This window comes from Ovis aries, chromosome 18 (assembly GCF_016772045.2).
Source record: "Ovis aries strain OAR_USU_Benz2616 breed Rambouillet chromosome 18, ARS-UI_Ramb_v3.0, whole genome shotgun sequence".
Lineage (NCBI taxonomy): Eukaryota > Metazoa > Chordata > Mammalia > Artiodactyla > Bovidae > Ovis > Ovis aries.
Genome location: NC_056071.1, coordinates 42,786,577 through 42,807,128, shown reverse-complemented (window position 1 = coordinate 42,807,128; position 20,552 = coordinate 42,786,577). Strand labels below are relative to the sequence as shown.

The window sequence follows — 20,552 nt, the reverse complement described above, 5'->3', positions numbered from 1 at the left end:
GGCCCCGCCGACCCCGCAGGAAGGCCTGGACGACGGCCCCGACTTCCTCTCGGAGGAGGACCGCGGAGTAAGTTCTGCCTCCTTCTGGCTCGCGGGACCCCCCTCCCTCGCCTTGGCCCTGGGGTGGGTTACCCGAGGGGGGTCCCCGGCCGGGCGGCACCCGCTCCCCGCCGGCCTCCTTTCGGTTTCCTCGCCGCACCGCGCCCCGCCCTCCTGCAGCCCTTTCTCCCTTGGGGCCGTGCGGTTCTGATTTCCCGGGGACCGGCGGCCGCTCTCGGCCCCCCGCTCCGGCTCCGACCCTCCGGTGGACCTCCTTCCCCGCCCGCTCCGGGTGCAGCTGGGGAGGTGGAGGGGGAAGCCTGAGCTAGACAGTCCCCGCCCCCCGCCCCACACTGGGGGCTATGAAACCCATTGTCAGACCTTCCTGCCCGCACCCTGAATTTCCCCTTGGGGATCTCGAACCCGTCTCCGCCCACCCTTCTCTCTCTCTCTAAAACATTGTAGTACTGGCTTGTTGTAAATTATCCTTTTGCAAGGGATTTTACAGTCGCCGGATTTTATCTCTTCTCCAGTATCCTACGAGATTTTGCAAAATGCTGGTAGCCCACTGTACCTTTACTTTTCCTAATGTCCAAAAGACACATCTTTTGCGGCGATCCCTTGGTGGTGATTTGAGGCAAACTGCAGTTCCCTTCAGAAAGGGCCTTCAGAGCTGTGATTCCTCCCTTCCACTCTGCCCCATTTACCTTGGCTGAAGGGTAGTAATCTCTATAGTGCCTTGTACAAGTGAGCACTTGAAAGATACTGATACATGATGATTGCAACTCAGCAGCGTTCCATGGTTCCTTCACATTTAACAGCGTGAGCTTTACTTTTCTGTTTGGCTTTTACTTAATAACTTTGATAATGTGAGAGACACATCTGTTAGTCGGTTTTTGGCAGATGATAAAGTATTCTTATAAGATTTTATTCCTGTTTTTTTTTTTTTAAGTAAAGATAACGGTAGGTAGTATTAACTGATGACCTTTATAAAGCTTTAACATGGTAAGAAAGATGCAAAGGATGCCGTATACTTTTATAGATGAGGAGTTAATGCATTTCTCTGTTTACACAAAACAGGAAAAGCAAACAGGATTTGCTCTCTTGTAAAACCTAACTAATGTTCAGTAAAAGTATTAATTTTTTGAGTACTTATGTTGATGTGAAAAATAGAGTATTTTCTGGTGAATATTTGTGTTCCAAGCCTTATGCCTTTGATGAGATTTGCTTATCAAACTGGAACCTCTTAAGTAATGTGTCCAGAAACTTTTCATGTATTACAGATTAAAGGCAGGGTGAGATGAAAGGCATGGGTGACCAGGAGGTTCTTACAGAACCTTGCAGATGAAAGTTCTAATATGAAAATGGAAAAAAACCCCAACAAACATTACCCTGAATTTGAAAGCATTTAGAATGTCATGATGAATATGTCTGCATGTCCAGTTCTTCCTTACTTTTGTCCTGTGAGACTAGGTGAATCATAGTAACAGCCACAGCCAGACAGTGTGTTAGCACTGTATATGCACAGTTCCCTTATATCTTCTCATCGTTCTTGTGAAGCTTTCAGTATCCCCCCTTTACAGATGAGAAATCTGAACCTCAGGGAAACTAAATAGTCTGAAGTCATATAGTCAGTGAGTGGGAGAGGTGGACTTTAAACCATGGAGCTGACATTAAAGCCAGTGCACATATTTCTCAAAGTCTCCTTGAAACACTTGCATTAGAATCACCTGGGGTGTTTGAAAAGCTAAAGTCAAAAGGTTCTGGGCTCACTGTCTAGTAAATCAGTCTCTTGAGATGGGGAGGGACGAAAACTACTTTGTTAACAAGCAAGAAGATTCCATTGCACATGAAGTTTGATTATGGCTGCACAAAGTTATCCTGCTCTTTCCTCATTTCAGGAACAGAAATTGCAGGCCTGTTAATTTCCTTATATTGTGTTTGTCTTGATATAAATAGATTAGTAGAACTTTCAGTTCAGATTGTCTTGTTCAGCCTTTTAAGAAAGTCTTGATGAAGAGAAAGCATGAAATACCTATTTGATACAAATTACAGAGGGGAATGTCACAGATTCAATAATAATAGTGTAATAATAGTGTAAGCACTTCATTCAAAGCAGCAAGTAAACAAAATTAAAGACAGCATTTTTAAATACGTTTATAAGCAGCCTTGAATTTTCATTATATTTGGAACAGAAGAGAATCTTAAAGCTTTAAGGAAATACTGTTCCGTGAGAAAACATAAAAAGCAGACTTTAAGAATACACAGTATTGAAAATATTGGTCATGTTTAATCTCTTCAGTTACACCTCTACATAATAGGGTATTTTTTCTTTCCCAAAGGCAGGACAGTAACATATTATTTAGTAAAACAAATGAGCCCTTTGAACTGGACGCATTTTGCTCTGATGTCCTTGTTAAATAGAGCAGTAAGTGCCAGCATGATGGCATCGTTCTGTTAGTGTTTGATTTGAATTCTAAATAATACGTTTATTGTTTTCAGAATTACTTCAGGTGGAGGAACTGCACCTTTCCTGAACTCCTCGCCTTGCTCCTCCCTCTGTATTTATCTTCATTAATATCATTTCCATTCCTGCAGGCAAGAAGCCTCTGAATCATATCCTTCATCCCCATAGCAGAACAGTCATCAAGGCCAGATAATTTCACCTCAGAAATATTGTTTAGCCCATCTTTTGTTTATGTGACCCCTGTTAAGGTCCCTGCCATCTCTTGCCTGGCTTGTAGCAGTATCTGTTATTGGTCTCTATCTCTGGTCTTTCTGTTTTCCAGTCCAGACTTCACATGACCGCTAGTTTACCTAACTGAAATGATTGAATCATATGGCACCAGTAGTCACAAGGACTTACTTGGACCCAGTTCTTTTGGCAGTAAGGTCTAAACTCATTATCGTAGCATTGAATACCGTTCATTATCCTTTCTGGCTGACTTCATTCTCAAGATGCCACAGCAGACATCCCCTCCCCAACACACACACTGTAGGCATATTCTAGTCTATTTGTCATTGCTCAAGCACCTCTGCCCTCTCTAATGTCTATTTTATGCATGCTTGTCAATGTTGTGGAGTGGTTTTTTCCCTTCACCTCTTTTTTTCCACATGAAATTTGGCTTGTCTTTTTAAGACTTGGCCCAGATGTCTACATTTTCTTTTGTACCTCCTCAGCATTTAGCTTGAATACATTCCACATTTATTGATAGTTATTTCAGGTAAAAGTGTCACATAGATTTTGTTAGCAAAGGATAAGATGAATGTTGGCAGAGGAAGAAGAGGAAGCTCCTGGCCTGGGACCGTGGCAGTGTAGTATGAGACTTACGGTGAAGTGCTGAGGGAGTACCAAGGAGGGTGAACACGTAGCGATAGCTACACGCTGCTAAAGCATTTGCTGCATGCCAGGGACTTTCCATATATTAACTCACTTCTCAAATCCCTGTGAAGTAACTGCTTCTGTTATTCCTACTTTGGAAAGGAAAAGTGAGGTTTAGAAAGAGTAAGTAACTTGCCCAGATTCCTACAGCCAGTATGAAATAGATTCAAACTCAGAGGAAATCTAGCTATGGGTCCTAGGCTGTCACGTCCGACTGTTTTGTAACCCCATGGACTGTAGCCCACCCAATTCCTCTGTGCGTGGGAATCTCCAGGCAGGAATACTGGTGTGGTTTGACAGTTCCTTCTCCAGGGGATCTTTCTGACCCAGGGATCAAACCTGCATCTCTTGCATTGCAGGTGGATTCTTTACCACTGAGCCACCAGAGAATCCTGTTAACCGTGGTGCCGTCTCCTAAAGGAGTTCAGTTCAGTCGCTCAGTCGTGTCCGACTCTGTGAACCCATGAATCACAGCACGCCAGGCCTCCCTGTCCATCACCAACTCTCGGAGTTCACTCAGACTCATGTTTATCGAGTCAGTGATGGCCCCAGCCATCTCATCCTCTGTGGTCCCCTTCTCCTCCTGCCCCTAATCCCTCCCAGCATCAGAGTCTTTTCCAGTGAGTCAACTCTTCACATGAGGTGGCCAAAGTACTGGAGTTTCAGCTTTAGCATCATTCCTTCCAAAGAAATCCCAGGGTTGATCTTCAGAATGGACTGGTTGGATCTCCTTGCAGTCCAAGGGACTCTCAAGAGTCTTCTCCAACACCACAGTTCAAAAGCATCAATTCTTTGGTGCTCAGCCTTCTTCACAGTCCAGGTCTCACATCCATACATGAATACTGGAAGAACCATAGCCTTGCCTAGATGGACCTTTGTTGGCAAAGTAATATCTCTGCTTTTAAATATGCTATCTAGGTTGGTCATAACTTTTCTTCCAAGGAGTAAGTGTCTTTTAATTTCATGGCTGCAGTCACCATCTGCAGTGATTTTGGAGCCCCCCAAAATAAAGTCTGACACTGTTTCCACTGTTTCCCCATCTATTTGCCATGAAGTGATGGGACCAGATGCCATGATCTTCGTTTTCTGAATGTTGAGCTTTAAGCCAACTTTTCACTCTCCTTTTTTCACTTTCATCAAGAGGCTTTTAGTTCCTCTTCACTTTCTGCCATAAGGGTGGTGTCATCTGCATATCTGAGGTTATTGACATTTCTCCTGGCAGTCTTGATTCCAGCTTGTGTTTCTTCCAGTCCAGCGTTTCTCATGATGTACTCTGCATATAAGTTAAATAAGCAGGGTGACAATATACAGCCTTGACGTACTCCTTTTCCTATTTGGAACCAGTCTGTTGTTCCATGTCCAGTTCTAACTGTTGCTTCCTGACCTGCATATAGGTTTCTCAAGAGGCAGGTTAGGTGGTCTGGTATTCCCATCTCTTTCAGAATTTTCCACAGCTTATTGTGATCCACACAGTCAAAGGCTTTGGCATAGTCAATAAAGCAGAAATAGATGTTTTTCTGGAACTCTCTTGCTTTTCCATGATCCAGCGAATGTTGGCAATTTGATCTCTGGTTCCTCTGCCTTTTCTAAAACCAGCCTGAATATCAGGAAGTTCACGGTTCACGTATTGCTGAAGCCTGGCTTGGAGAATTTTGAGCATTACTTTACTAGCGTGTGAGATGAGTGCAATTGTGTGGTAGTTTGAGCATTCTTTGGCATTGCCTTTCTTTGGGATTGGAATGAAAACTGACCTTTTCCAGTCCTGTGGCCACTGCTGAGTTTTCCAAATTTGCTGGTATGTTGAGTGCAGCACTTTCACAGCATCATCTTTCAGGATTTGAAATAGCTCCACTGGAATTCCATCACCTCCACTAGCTTTGTTCGTAGTGATGCTTTCTAAGGTCCCCTTGACTTCACATTCTAGGATGTCTGGCTCTAGATGAGTGATCACAGCATCGTGATTATCCGGGTTGTGAAGATCTGTTTTGTACAGTTCTGTGTATTCTTGCCACTTCTTAATATCTTCTGCTTCTGTTAGGTCCCGACCATTTCTGTCCTTTATCGAGCCCATCTTTGCATGAAATGTTCCCTTGGTATCTCTGATTTTCTTGAAAAGATCTCTAGTCTTTCCCATTTTATGGTTTTCCTCTATTTGCATTGATCGCTGAAGAAGGCTTCCTTACCTCTTCTTGTTATTCTTTGGAACTCTGCATTCAGATGCTTATATCTTTCCTTTTCTCCTTTGCTTTTCACTTCTCTTCTTTTCACAGCTATTTGTAAGGCCTCCCCAGAGAGCCATTTTGCTCTTTTGCATTTCTTTTCCATGGGAATGGTCTTGATCCCTGTCTCCTGTACAATGTCACGAACCTCATTCCATAGTCCATCAGGCACTCTATCTATCAGATCTATGCCCTTAAATCTATTTCTCACTTCTGTATAATCATAAGGGATATGATTTAGGTCATACCTGAATGGTCTAGCAGTTTTCCCTACTTTCTCAATTTAAGTCTGAATGTGGTAATAAGGAGTTCATGATCTGAGCCATAGTCAGCTCCTGGACTTGTTTTTGCTGACTGTATAGAGCTTCTTCATCTTTGGCTGCAAAGAATATAATCAGTCTGATTTCGGTGTTGACCATCTGGTGATGTCCTTGTGTAGAGTCTTCTCTTGTGTTGTTGGAGGAGGTTGTTTGCTATCACCAGTGCATTTTCTTGGCAAAATTCGATTAATCTTTGCCCTGCTTCATTCCACATTCGAAGGCCAAATTTGCCTGTTACTCCAGGTGTTTCTTGACTTCCTACTTTTGCATTCCAGTCCCCTATAATGAAAAGGACATCTTTTTTAGGTGTTAGTTCTAGAAGGTCTTGTAGGTCTTCATAGAACCGTTCAGCTTCTTCAGCATTACTAGTTGGGGCATAGACTTGGATTACGGTGATATTGAATGGTTTGCCTTGGAAACGAACAGAGATCATTCTGTCATTTTTGAGATTGCATCCAGGTACTGCATTTTGGACTCTTTTGTTGACCATGATGGCTACTCCATTTCTTCTGAGGGATTCCTGCCCACAGTAGTAGTTATAATTGTCCTCTGAGTTAAATTCATCCATTCCAGTCCATTTTAGTTCGCTGATTCCTAGAATGTTGACGTTCACTCTTGCCATCTCTTGTTTGACCACTTCCAGTTTGCCTTGATTCATGGACCTGACATTCCAGGTTCCTGTGCAATATTGCTCTTTACAGTATCGGACCTTGCTTCTATTACCAGTCACATCCACAGCTGGGTATTGTTTTTGCTTTGGCTCCATCCCTTCATTCTTTCCGGAGAAGGCAATGGCACCCCACTCCAGTACTCTTGCCTGGAAAATCCCGTGGACAGAGGAGCCTGGTAGGCTGCAGTCCATGGGGTCGCACAGAGTCGGACACGACTGAAGCGACTTAGCAGCAGTAGCAGCAGCTTCATTCTTTCTGGAGTTATTTCTCCACTGATCTCCAGTAGCATATTGGGCACCTACTGACCTGGGGAGTTCCTCTTTCAGTATCTTAGCATTTTGCCTTTTCATACTGTTCATGGGGTTCTCAAGGCAAGAATACTGAAGTGGTTTGCCATTCCCTTCTCCACTGGACCACATTCTGTCAGACCTCTCCACCATGACCCGCCCGTCTTGGGTTGCCCCACTGGCGTGGCTTAGTTTCATTGAGTTAGTCAAGACTGTGGTCCTAGTGTGATTAGATTGACTAGTTTTCTGTGAGTATGGTTTCAGTGTGTCTGCCCTCTGATGCCCTCTTTCAACACCTACCATCTGACTTGGGTTTCTCTTACCTTGGGCGTGGGATATCTCTTCACGGCTGCTCCAGCAAAGCGCAGCTGCTGCTCCTTACCTGGGATGAGGGGTATCTCCTCACCGCCGCCCTTCCTGACCTTCAACGTGGGATGGCTCCTCTAGGCCCTCCTGCACCCGCGCAGCCACCGCTCCTTGGACATGGGGTTGCTCCTCCTCCTAAAGGAACTAAACCTTAAATGTTGATCAGAAATTGTGTAGGCTGTCTGGGAAGGGGAGGGCTTGTCAGCAGAGAAGATACAGTGTAGATAAGTGCCGGGGTCCAGCCCCGGTGGATCCAGGGAATTCGAAGGTGGGGACAGCATCGGCGTCCTTGGAAAAATACATATTTAATCATAGATATATAGAGAGATTGGAAACGGATAGTGTAGTAGGAAAATTAGTGGAGAAAAAGAGGCTGTATAACTTGGCTATGTGGAATAGCATCCATGCTCCACGTGGGAATTCAGCCAGAAAAAACAGGGAGCAAGAAAGGACGACATGGGGGTATCAGTCTTTCCGGAAACTGATCCGATTTCTTTATTTTTGGGTTTGCTTATATACCTTTTGTTACACATAGGGATGAATACAGAGTCACACGGGGGTCAGCAGTCCTGACCTTTATCAGAATCAGGTGCTTCACATAAAAAGGTCTTAGGGATTTTATGATCCTTTCTTTCTGATAACCAAAAAACTTATTTTTTCCAAGGGTGTTTTTTCTTAAACCAGGCACCACCCTCCAAATAGTTACATTCCTATAGAGTGAGGGTGTAGTGAGTTACAATCAAGAAAGGAATTTATTTAACCCAAGGTTAACATGATTAATCCTAAAGGTTAATACTTGTTTCTCCTATATGCTAGTTATATTCATTATAAGGGCAGGGAATATGGAGATTTAACAGCAAACATCAGCCCAACAAATGATAATCCTTTCACCAATGTTCCCCTTAAGATCTATTTAGTCTTCAGATAGTGATAAAGTTACATTTTTACATAGCAAGGACACAGTGATTTATAACAAAGTACAGTGATCTATTACAAAAGAGAAAATTCATTAACTCAAAAAGTCTAGTATTGCTAACCTTAAAACTACTATATTTCCTTTTCTATATTCCAAATACATTGATTAATATATTCCCAGGTGCCTAAGGATATGGAGGCCTGGCGGCAATCATTGACTCAACAATGAGAAAAGCCCTATGCTAATTAAGACTTTCAAAATACTCAAAAACTCTCTGTGCTGTTTATGGTTGAGAGGTAGTAAACAATCATGTTAACCATGGTGCTGTCTCCTAAAGGAGCTAAACCTTATATATTGATCAGAAATTGTGTAGGCTGTCAGGGAAGGGGAGAGCTTGTCAGCAGAGAAGATAACATGTGTAGATAAGCCATCTGGTTCCACCTGCAGCGCTTGTTCTTACTGGAGTGCAGTGAAGTCACTCAGTCATGCCCGACTGTTTGCAACCCCATGGATAGTAGCCTGCACCAAGCTCCTCCCATGGGATTTTCAAGGCAAGAGTACTGGAGTGGGTTGCCATTTCCTTCTCCAGGGAATCTTCCCAATCCAGGGATCAAACCCAGGTCTCTCACATTGGAAGCAGGAGTAAATACCAGTAGTACAGATAAAGTGCATAATGGTAAAGAATCCAGCCAGTGGAAAGTTCTGAGGGTTCTTAGCTGGAAAGGACATATACCCAGATGAAAATAGCATTATAGATGACTCCAGTGTGCAAGATGGATTGCTGCCTTCTTGCAGAAAGCAGAGAAAGCAGTTAGCAGGCCATTGTGGCAGTCCAGATGAGAAATGTTAAAGGTAGAACTAAGGCCGTGAAGTGGGAGAAGGGATGAAGGAGAGGACGTAGTAGAGATGTCTCGGAGATAGAATAGACAGGACATAGTGGCTTAAGAAATACATGGGCTGGGCAGAGGAGAAGGAGATGAGGAATACAGGAGAGAAGAGTAGAGTTAGAAGGTAGATAATAGGTTTGGTTTTCAGATATGCTGGATTTGAAGTGCCTCATCCCTTTCCCCCAAAACTACAAACTAAGATCTGAAAGGACAAAGATTGTGTCTTTTCATCCTAGCACCTTTGACAGTAGTTGGCACACTGAAGGCACTCGGTTGTTTAATAAGTATTAAGAAATAAATACATAAACACTAAACAACAAATACATCTAGGTGGATATGTCTAGTTGGTAAGTTGAAATTATGATTGGAAACTTAGAATAAGAGATGTGAGTTGAAAGTATAAATTCAGGAGTTATTAGTCAAGAATGGCTGAAATTACAAAGGCTAGATACCCAGAGGAAACAAAGACTCACATGCCAAGGGGAGAAAATGGACTAATGATGGGGCTGAGATGGTCGGGAAGAAAATGAGAAGCATTCCCAGAAGCTGAGAGTTTTAATGGAAAGGGTCAGAATGATCATTAAGGCAAAATACTGAAGAGAGGTCAAAAAGACTGCAAAGTATTGGATTTGGAAATTAGGTCCTCACCGTGTGGAGGTTTTGTGAGACAAGGGCTAATTTGACTAGAAGAGCAGTGCTAGAGCAGACAGGAAGGTAACATGCTCAGGTGGCCAGAGAGCTCCGCTCTCTGTAGGATACCATGTCTTCTGAGAAAGCAGAGGTGTTGAGTCCATCCAAATCTATTTGTAGAAAGGCTTATTGATGGGTCTGAAGGGGTAACAGCTGCTAGTGTTGATTTCTTGGAGATGTGGGAGGCAGTGTCACTTACTGAGCATAGGGGTAGAAATGTGGTTGAGGCTTGAGACAGGAAAGGTTTGGAGTAGTTGCTCAGGGAGTCAGAAGGGGAGCTGAGCAGATCGGCCTAGGACTGTTGAATGATTTTAAGGATCTTATGCAGTTTGGAGACCAGTAATTTGTAGTGGATAAGTGCAACAAGCAGTTGTGACTTTTCTCTAGCTACACTCAGCTCAGAAAGCAAAAAATGTCGATTGAATTGATCCTCCAGGGGGGAATTTGCAAGTCAGGTATGGCAAAGAGCAGTGAGAGTTGACAAGACGGGTGAGAAAGGCATTGGAGTGACATCGAGTGACTTATTTTTGGTATGGTAGATGAAAGGCAATCTAGTTTCCAGAAAGTATATGTATGTATAATCAACCATTGATTTGACTGCTGAGTATACTGGGTATAATAATGGAAATAATTCATTTCAGGACTTCCAAAATTATTTGTTGTGGTTCAGTTGCTAAATCGTGTCCAACTCTTTGCAACCCCATGGACTGAAGCACATCAGGCCTCCCTGTCCCTCACCATCTCTAAAATTATAACTGGCTGTAAATCAACTGTACTTCAATTTAAAAAAATGCTTTTTTAAATCCTAACTGAACTAGGAGTAAAATAGATTTAAAATTTGGCCAGAACTAGTGAACTTAACAGAATTTCTGTCTGTCTCATGGGGTTTTTCACTGGTTGTACTGTAATTCCCTAGAAATAGTTTCTTGGCACTAGTATGGTTTGCGCCTTTCTTTCAGGGCTGCCTTGAGCCAGAAGAATAGGGCCTGGGGGCTCACTGTAAGGACTAGGCTTTTCTCCAAGCCAGAACCCCTTAGGTTTTGAGCAGAGGAATGAGTTCTAGTTTAGTGGTATCGCTCCAGTGGCCCTGTATGGAATATAGATTGAGGAGGCAGGATGACAGAAGCAAGAGACTGGTTGGGAAGCTGTGGCAATAATCAGTTACTTTGCTTCCTTCTTCCTCCTCCTTCCGTCAGTCTATCTCTGTACATATATTTACTTTTCTGACAAAAGATAAACTGTTTTTTAGGAATGTCATAAAGTGGGTACTGGCTTCCCCGGTGGTGCAGAGGTTAAAGTGTCTGCCTGCAATGTGGGAGACCTGGGTTCGATCCCTGGGTCGGGAAGATCCCCTGGAGAAGGAAATGGCAACCCACTCCAGTATTCTTGCCTGGAGAATCCCATGGACGGAGGAGCCTGGCGGGCTACAGTCCACGGGTTGCAAAGAGTCGGACACGGCTGAGCGACTTCACTTTCACTTGCTTCCTTCTTCCTCCTCCTTCCGTCAGTCTATCCCTGTACATGTATTTACTTTTCTGACAAAAGATGAACAGTTTTTTAGGAGTGTCATAAGGTAGGTACTTTAATGTGTAAACACATCAGTGTACTAAACTAGTAGTGAATGTCGTCTTTACTAATTACACATGAATTAATCTATCAGCAGTAGGGCAGTGTCTTTATATTTCCAAGGATAGTGTATTTATGTTGCTTAATCCATTTCCTCTGCCTGGGCTTTCTCTTGACCATGACACAAATGTTTAACCTAGTAAGTCTTTGACAAAAGAAAGTACAAAGTTTATTGACCCAGATAAGGATTAAACTGATGAATGTAGTCTAATTAGAATATCCTCAAACTGACCTGACTAGTTGCACAAAGTTAATTAAATGTTAATAAATCACAGTTGTTTGCTTCACTCCTCCCCTTAATAAAAGCTACCTAAAATTACTTACTTTTCTCTAAACCAAGAAGATACTCTGCTTGCAAAATCTGCATGTGTGTGTGTGTTTACTCAGTTGTGTCCGGTTCTTTGTGACCCCATGGAATATAGCCTGCCAGGCTCCTCTATCCATGGGATTTTCCAGGCAAGGATATTGGAGTGGGTTGCCATTTCCTTCTCCAGGAAGGTCAGTGTACATTGTATATAATTAGCACTAAATTTACAGAAATTCCCTGCAGTCCAGGGTTAGGACTCTCTGATTCCACTGCAGGGGGCGGGGTTCCATCCCTGGTTGAGGAACTAAGATCCTGCAAACTGCACAACAGGGCCCAGAAAAGAAAGAGGAAAAAAACCCCACTAAATTTATAATACGATATTTTATTAAATCTAAGGTACAGTTGATTGGAAGATATATTTTCTTATATGTACCACTAAGGAAAAAATACAGCCAACTAAACTATTAATTTGTCATCAATTACAGGGCATCCTTATTTCAGATACATTAAAATGTGGAAAATATGCATCTGGAATTGATGAAATATGATATCAGATTATCTTTCTTTTTTAACTTAATTTTTAAAATTGAAGTATAGTTGATTTACAGTGTTGTGTCAACCCCTGCAATACAGCAAAGTGACTCAGTTATATAGTAGTGAAAATAGCTCAGTTTTGTCCCACTCTTTGGGACCCCATGGACTATACAGTCCATGGAATTCTCCAGACCAGAATACTGGAGTAGGTAGCCTTTCCCTTCTCCAGGGGATCTTCCCAACCCGGGGATCTTCCCAACCCAGGGATCAATCCCAGGTTTCCTGCATTGAAGGTGGATTCTTTACCAGCTGAGCCACAGGGGAAGCACAAGAATACTGGACTGGATAGCTATCCCTTCTCCAGCGGATCTTCCCCACCCAGGAATTGAACTGGGGTCTCTTGCATTGCAGGTGGATTCTTTACCAACTGAGCTATCAGGGAAGCCCATACACATACAGACATTTTTTTCTTTTCCATTGTGGCTTAACCTAGGATATTGAATACAGTTCCCTATGCTATACAGTGGGACCTTGTTGTTTATCCATCTAGATTATCTTTCAGCGAAAGTTTTATATTGATATGGGAGATGATTTTATTGGCTGGCAAACCCTTATGTGTGTGAAACAAATCTTGTGGTCAGACAAAATAATCCTTCTCCATAGGCCCAGGAAATGGAAAAAATTGAAGTCTGAAGTATATATGGGAACTGACCATAGGAACATGAACTATCAAAATGAATGCTTCTGCTGATATTTAGCTAAAGTTCCTATGAGATATGAAGAGGAAGAATCAGAATCTTACCATCAGCATTTTGCTGTGACCACATTTGTAATTGATGTACATTTTCCTGAGATCATTTCTAGAACTCAGTTGTTAAAAGAATGAAAGAAGCAAATGGCAGATTGAATTAATAGCTTTTAAAGCTATTATATGGGATGCTTTAGTAAAGCATACAAGAAGAAAATTTATAGAAAGGTTAGAAAGAAGTAGAGGAATAAAAGCAAAGGAGGGGACTTCTGGGACTGATGGAAATGTTCCATATCTTGATTATGGTGATGATTACAAGGGTATAATCTATGTATTTGTTAAAACTTTTCAAATTATATCCTTAAAATCTGCATTTCATTATATGTAAACTGTACTTAAAAAAATAGAGTACAAGACCAAAAGGGAGATATAGGAGTATAGGAATGTATAATAGAGGTATACTTTTTGTATATAGGAATACTTTTATTGATGAGTTGCAATTTTAAAAAGCCAAGTGTTTTACTGTCAGACTCTGATGCTGGGAGGGATTGGGGGCAGGAGAAGAAGGGGACGACCGAGGATGAGATGGCTGGATGGCATCATGGACTCGATGGACGTGAATCTGAGTGAACTCCGGGAGATGGTGATGGACAGGGAGGCCTGGCGTGCTGAGATTCATGGGGTCGCAAAGAGTCGGACACGACTGAACGACTGAACTGAACTGAAACAAAGCAAAAAAAAGGGAAATAGTGGGTGTGGTATAAAAGGATACTGAAATGGAAGACAGAGAAATATGTTAATAATTTGAAATAATCTTTAATTGGAAGAATAAATAACAGCTGTTCATATGTAGAAATCCTGAAAGGTGTGTTTCCAGATTAATAGTGCAATGGTTAAAAAAATAAACCTGAAAGTTAAAATGTACTTAGAGATATGAAGTCTGGCAAAATGTTTTATATAATCATTAAAAAGAAAATACTAGCAACTGAGATAAAGTTTTGACAGAATGTAAAGACAGTCCGGAAAAATCTAGACCAGCGTTCCCTCATATGGTTTTTAAGGATTATTCTGAAAATTGTTTTGATATGTCTGTGATAGGACATGGGATTCTGTGTTTTTTAATAAGCATTCAAGTTGAGTCTTACCAGGTGTGTCTGAGAAATGCTAGACCAGGCAGTGAAAACATAAATGAAGAACTGCCAAGATTGTTATTCCGAAATCCGTAAGATAAATTTATTAGTTTCCTGGGGCTGCTGTAACAAGTTACCACAAACTTAATGGGTTAATACAACAGAATTTTATTCTCTCATGATTCTGCAGGCCAGAAGTCTGAAATCAGTATCACTGAGCTGAAATCAAGGTGTTGGCAGGGCCATGCTCCCTGAGGCTCTAGCGAAGAATTAGTTTCTTGTCTCTTCCAGCTTTCTCGTGGCTGCCTGCACTCCTTGGCGTGTGGCTTTACCACTCTAATCTCTGCCTCCTTAGTTAAGTTGCTTTCTCTTCTTTTGTCTGTGTCAAATCTCCCTCTTATAAAGATACATGTAATTGTATTTAGGGCCCTCCTGGATAGTCCAGGATAAACTCTACATCTTTTTTTTTTTTTAACCATATAAGGTGACATCCACAGGGATTTGGAAGTGGATGTCTTTGGGGGAGCTATAATTCAACCAACCACAATAAACTTCTTAAGAGTGGCCTCAATATGAGTAAAAAGAAATAAGGAAACAGATTTCTTAAATTAGAATTAAGGTAAGGTGTTAGAGAAGAGGTAGGAAACAGTTTGAAGACCTGATAAGACTAAATAAAAGCAAGAAAACCAAAGAATAGAGTACTCTCTAATGTTTCCAATATTGCGGAAGCAATGAAGTTATTGGAAAATGAAAAAGAAAACTTCTTTGTAATTCAGGACAGCCTTTAAATTTCTTTTATCAGACAATAAAGTGGAGTACAATAGTGATTTTTAAAACATTTTTATGTAAGTTTATAGTGTTAACTTAAAAATATGATTGCTGATTGAAATTTAATTCAGTATAAACATTAAAGTTACCAATAAAGTTTTTGTTAAAGGCCATCATAGATAGTGTCATGCATTTTAAATAATGATTCATTTCTTCTGTGACTGTTAAGTTAGATTGTAATGGTATTTATTTTTAAAAAATATGTCTACTCAATACAGAACCAGTAGTGCAAAAGTGAAATAGTATTTTACTTTCATTACTAATAAACAACTCTATTTAATGAGAAACTTCACAAAATTCATCTTTTAATAAGTCACAAGATTTCTTAAAGGCTTTTTTCCAATTTTATAAAATTCATGCATATTGTGGAAAGTTGGGAGAATAGAAGAACATAGAAGAAAATCCACTGCAACTCACATTTTGTTGTGTTTCTTATACATAATAATTTTATGTATGCAGTTTTTAAAAATATAATTGAGATCATAGAGTGAACAATTTTGCTTCTAGCATTTTTTCCATTTGCATTGTAATTGAAATTTGAAACACTAGTGATTAGGTAAGTTTCCAAAGGCAATCCTGCTTTTACAGCTAGAGTATTTGAAGCAGGCTAGTTAGATTTTTAATATTTTGTATCTTTGCATCTGGCTAAGACTTGATTTTATCTTTTAGTGTATTAGCTTTTGTAAATCTCCAAATTACCTTAAGATGTTAGAATGTTAATCTGTTTAAAAGGGAAGGAAAATGATTGATATTTAAGAATGAGTAAAATTGTGATTAGAATTATAAGTGACGTCTTCTCGTAGATGAGTAAATAGAAGCACTAAATAGGGAATATACCCAGTTCTTCTAATGTACTAAAGCTGTAGAGTAAAATTTAATACATATCACAGGAGTTAATAATTATTTGTTAGCATTTTCTTAGCACTTTGCATATATAATACATTTAACTGTTATTTATTTTATTATATATTCCTAAATTAAAATAAGCAATGAAACTTAGATGATTGGCCATTATTCTTTTTATTATTTTTCTTATTCTTAAAGGTAGATAAGTTTCTTAATTTTAGGACACTTGAACTTGTAAAGGACTATCATTTTGGAAAATAGTTTACTAGTTTACTTTTTGGGTGAAACTATAGTAAATCATAGTTAGCACATTGACTCATTCAAAGGGTAGTTGAATGGTGTAGAATGAAAATTGATTAAGATAACATACCCAAAGCACCTCCCCCAGAAGATAGATTAAATGAACTTGTGTACTTGTTAGATCTAAGATATGCTATTTTCGTTTTGTTTTTGCACTGTCTTATTATCTAGGAGAAGAATGAATTTGCATAAAACCTATAGAATTTTCACTGAGGTATTATTTTTTTGTAGCTTAAAGCAATAAATGTAGATCTTCAGAGTGATGCTGCTCTGCAGGTGGACATTTCTGATGCTCTGAGTGAGAGAGACAAAGTAAAATTCACTGTTCACACAAAGGTAAATGGGATTTTTTTACTTGTGTTATTTTAATTATTGTGCTGTTATATATATAATAGTACACCGACTAGAATTTTGGTTTTCAACATAATTAGAAATTGTATTTTAGTTTATAATTCACTGCTGCTTGTTATCTTTCATTAAAGACTAAGTTTAGAAAATAAGGTATAAAATGTTCATAGAAACTTTTATAGTCTAATCTTAATTTTTATTTGAGAAAATCTCTGTCTTTGCAGAGTTCATTGCCAAATTTTAAACAGAACGAGTTTTCTGTTGTTCGACAACATGAGGAATTTATCTGGCTTCACGATTCCTTCATTGAAAATGAAGACTATGCAGGTTACATTGTAAGTATTGAGGTTCCATTTTAATCCTATTTTCTAGGAACTTTTTGGATACTTTATTATGTTTGGAAATTTTATTCAACACTTCTAGTGGACTGATGTAATTTTTTTAAAAATTGCCAGCAATAAAACATAATTGACTGCCACTTTTTTTATCCCAAGTTGTCTTGTTTGGGAGTGTGGTGATATCAATATGTAACACTCCCTCATTTAAACTTAAATTCTTACTGTTTATTAGAATTGAAATGGGCTTGTTCTGGGGGGTGATAACTAAGGAGATGTTACAGACCGTATTGGTCTTGAACCCTTAGGTAGACAGCTGTTTAGAGTTGGAGAGCTCCCGAGAGGTTATCTAATGTGAATATGCACCCGTGTTGTGCCTCAGCTGTGGACCACACTCAGATTTCTGGAACTGTTTCATTTGATTTCCTTGAAATCATCCTGACCTGATTCCATCTTTATCCCTGTGGCCCTTACTCTCAGTCATTTGCTTTTTTTTTCCTTTCTACAACTCCAGTTTGGTGCACAAGTGGCAGTGCTTTTGTTGTTGTTAATTGCCAGTTTTTATAAAGAATACAACTGAGGAACAGCCCAGTGGAAAAGAAGCATAGGATGAGATATTGGGGTGAGGGGTTGGCACAGAACTCGCATGCCCTTTCCAGGATGTACCACCTTCCATTTTCCCAGCATGTCAGTGTGTTTGCTAGCCTGGAAGCTCCCTTGTTTCCACCCTCTTCCCCGTCATCTTCTTGTATGGTATTATATTTTTACTGCTTTTTTCTCTCATAGACTAAACACTCCTCAAAGATCAAGACCATGTCTTATTTATCTTTATCTGCTGGTCGTTCAGCATCATGCCTGGCACATGGTAGATGTCGTGTGTTGGCAGCAATGAATATGTGCCAGTCTGTACTTGGTGCTTCCTTCCCTGTTGCTTTCCTTGATATAATCCTTTTCTTCTGGTCATTGCCGTTTTAACTTACCCCTACTTACCTTTCCTTCTGTTTATTTGCTATCTTTGCCTTTCATCATTTCCCTTTCACAGTTCTTACTTGCAGGCTCTTCCTCTAAGATGGATTTTTTTCTTATATCATTCCCTTGAGTGATACGTCTCTTTTAGACCTTATGTTTTTATTTAAAGTAAGTGCTTACTTTCCCCCTCACTGTGGGAGAATAGGGGGAGGTTAGTCATTAGTCTGCCTTATTCTCTTGTAGTTAAGTCAGTGCTTTCTGCCTCTGGTACACTCCAGTCATACCATTTACATACTTTGGAAAAAATAGCATGCATATTTGCAACACATTTAATTAGCGTGTCAGTTCAGTTCAGTCGCTCAGTCGTGTCCGACTCTTTGCGACCCCATGAATCGCAGCACACCAGACCTCCCTGTCCATCACCAACTCCTGGAGTTCACTCAGACTCACGTCCATTGAGTCGGTGATGCCATCCAGCCATATCATCCTCTGTCGTCCCCTTCTCCTGCCCCCAATCCCTCCCAGGATCAGAGTCTTTTCCAGTGAGTCAACTCTTCACATGAGGTAGCCAAAGTACTGGAGTTTCAGCTTTAGCATCATTCCTTCCAAAGAAATCCCAGGGCTGATCTCCTTCAGAATGGACTGGTTGGATCTCCTTGTAGTCCAAGGGACTCTCAAGAGTCTTCTCCAACACCACAGTTCAAAGGCATCAATTCTTCGGCGCTCAGCCTTCTTCACAGTCCAACTCTCACATCCATACATGAACTTAGAGCTTAATGTGCATATACATTTGAGAGCTCTAGGTTGTCACATAGGAGTCTACAGACTAAATAAAGTTTGGGTTCAGTTCAGTTCAGTCGCTCAGTCGTGTCCGACTCTTTGGGACCCCATGAACCGCAGCACGCTGGGCCTCCTTGTCCATTACCAACTCCCAGAGTTTACCCAAACTCATGTCCATTGAGTCAGTGATGCCATCCAGCCATCTCATCCTCTGTCGTCCCCTTCTCCTCCTGCCCCCAATCCCTCCCAGCATCAGGGTCTTTTCAAATGAGTCAGCCTTTTGCGTCAGGTGGCCAAAGTATTGGAGTTTCAGCTTTAGCATCAGTCCTTCCAATGAACACCCAGGACTGATCTCCTTTAGGATGGACTGGTTGGATCTCCTTGCAGTCCAAGGGACTCTCAAGAGTCTTCTCCAACACCACAGTTCAAAAGCATCAATTCTTCAGCGCTCAGCTTTCTTTATAGTCCAACTCTCATATCCATACATGACCACTGGAAAAACCATAGCCTTAACTAGACGGACCTTTGTTGACAAAGTAATGTCTCTGCTTCTTAATATGCTATCTAGGTTGGTCATAACTTTCCTACCAAGGGGTAAGCATCTTTTAATATCATGGCTGCAATCACCATCTGCAGTGATTTTGGAGCCCCCCAAAATAAAATCAGCCGCTGTTTCCACTGTTTCCCCATCTATTTGCCATGAAGTGATGGGACTGGATGCCATGATCTTAGTTTTCTGAATGTTGAGCTTTAAGCCACTTTCATCAATAGGCTCGTTAATTCTTCACTTTCTGCCATAAGGGTGGTGTCATCTGCATATCTGAAGTTATTGATATTTCTCCCAGCTTGATTCCAGCTTATGCTTCCTCCAGCCCAGCATTTCTCATGATGTACTCTGCATATAAGTTAAATAAGCAGGGTGACAATATACAGCCTTGATGTACTCCTTTTCCTAAAGTTTGGGTCCTACTGATCTAATACCAGAATATAGTGCTGCGCTCTGTTTCTTCCTTGATGTTAAGGACCTCAAGAAACTTAATTTATAGACTTAATCAACTTCTCTAACCTTAATTAGGATATTCCTCATTCGTTCAGGATGTCGTTAGCTCCCTCAGACAGCAGTCTGTTTTTGTTTTTCTTTTTTGAGAGGGAAGTAAAGTTTATTAGAGTGGGAGACACTGTTAGAACAGCGGGCCAGCTCAAGGGAGAACCGATGAGACAACAGTCTTTTATAGTGGCAGTAGTGCGACTACTGAAAGAAATGAAAATCTTTAAAAACTAGTGGTTTAGGGGACTTCCCTGATGGTCTGGTGGTTAAGACTGTGCTTTCACTGCAGGAGGCGTGGGACCTATCCCTTTTCGGGAACTAAGATCCTCCTGCTGTATGGCACGGTCAAAACAAAACAAAACTAGTGATTTTATTCTGTGACAGATCCCTCCAGCACCACCAAGACCTGATTTTGATGCCTCAAGGGAGAAACTACAGAAACTTGGAGAAGGAGAAGGGTCTATGACAAAGGAGGAATTCACGAAGATGAAGCAGGAATTGGAAGCGTATGTGACTTTTGTTGTTATTTGTGCTTGTTTTTATGCCCTTTTTTTGTTTGGTTGGTTTTTGTTTTTGTTCCTCTGCTCTCTGATATCCCATCCTTTCAATCATTTCACCACAGTGACCCTTTCTGTAAGATGCAGGTTTAAGCCATACAACCAGTGTTAACTATCATGATCAGAGCCTACAGGAAAATTATAGAATAATTGTCTGCATTGTAAAATTCTTTAAATTGCTGTTTTAAATAAACTCTGAAGATTGAAAACAAAAGATCCACAAGTTCATAAATGATAGTAGAAAGGGAAGTAATGACTTTTTAAAGTCATTATGATCTACACATGTAGATCATTTTATTTTTATTTACAAGGCCTTAGTCATTAACCCACCTGGTTCTCTTGTTTGAACAAGTGCGTACTACCAAGATTTCTGTTTCTCATATAAGTGTGCACTAAGCAACTCTGGATATTTTCTTCTT

General features: G+C 40.6%; 2 protein-coding genes across 4 annotated transcripts in view; one reads left to right on the top strand and one right to left on the bottom strand.

The window, feature by feature from the left end:
• The window catches only part of SNX6 (sorting nexin 6), a 53,042-nt gene that overhangs the window by 167 nt on the left and 32,323 nt on the right, over positions 1-20,552 (top strand). For 2 of the 3 annotated variants that reach the window (XM_042235300.1, XM_027957242.2), the window contains exons 2-5: positions 20-67; positions 16,328-16,432; positions 16,669-16,779; positions 19,961-20,082. In XM_042235300.1, coding sequence (XP_042091234.1) covers positions 20-67; positions 16,328-16,432; positions 16,669-16,779; positions 19,961-20,082 — 386 coding nt within the window. Of the gene's footprint in view, positions 1-19; positions 68-14,312; positions 14,353-16,327; positions 16,433-16,668; positions 16,780-19,960; positions 20,083-20,552 lie in introns of all 3 variants that reach the window. The other variant, XM_060401800.1, reaches the window with a different exon arrangement.
• The window catches only part of LOC132658126 (craniofacial development protein 2-like), a 54,551-nt gene continuing 34,412 nt past the window's right edge, over positions 414-20,552 (bottom strand). The window contains exon 2 of the mRNA XM_060401801.1: positions 414-13,713. Coding sequence (XP_060257784.1) covers positions 6,010-7,221 — 1,212 coding nt within the window. The 5' untranslated portion in view covers positions 7,222-13,713 and the 3' untranslated portion in view covers positions 414-6,009. The remainder of the gene's footprint in view (positions 13,714-20,552) is intronic.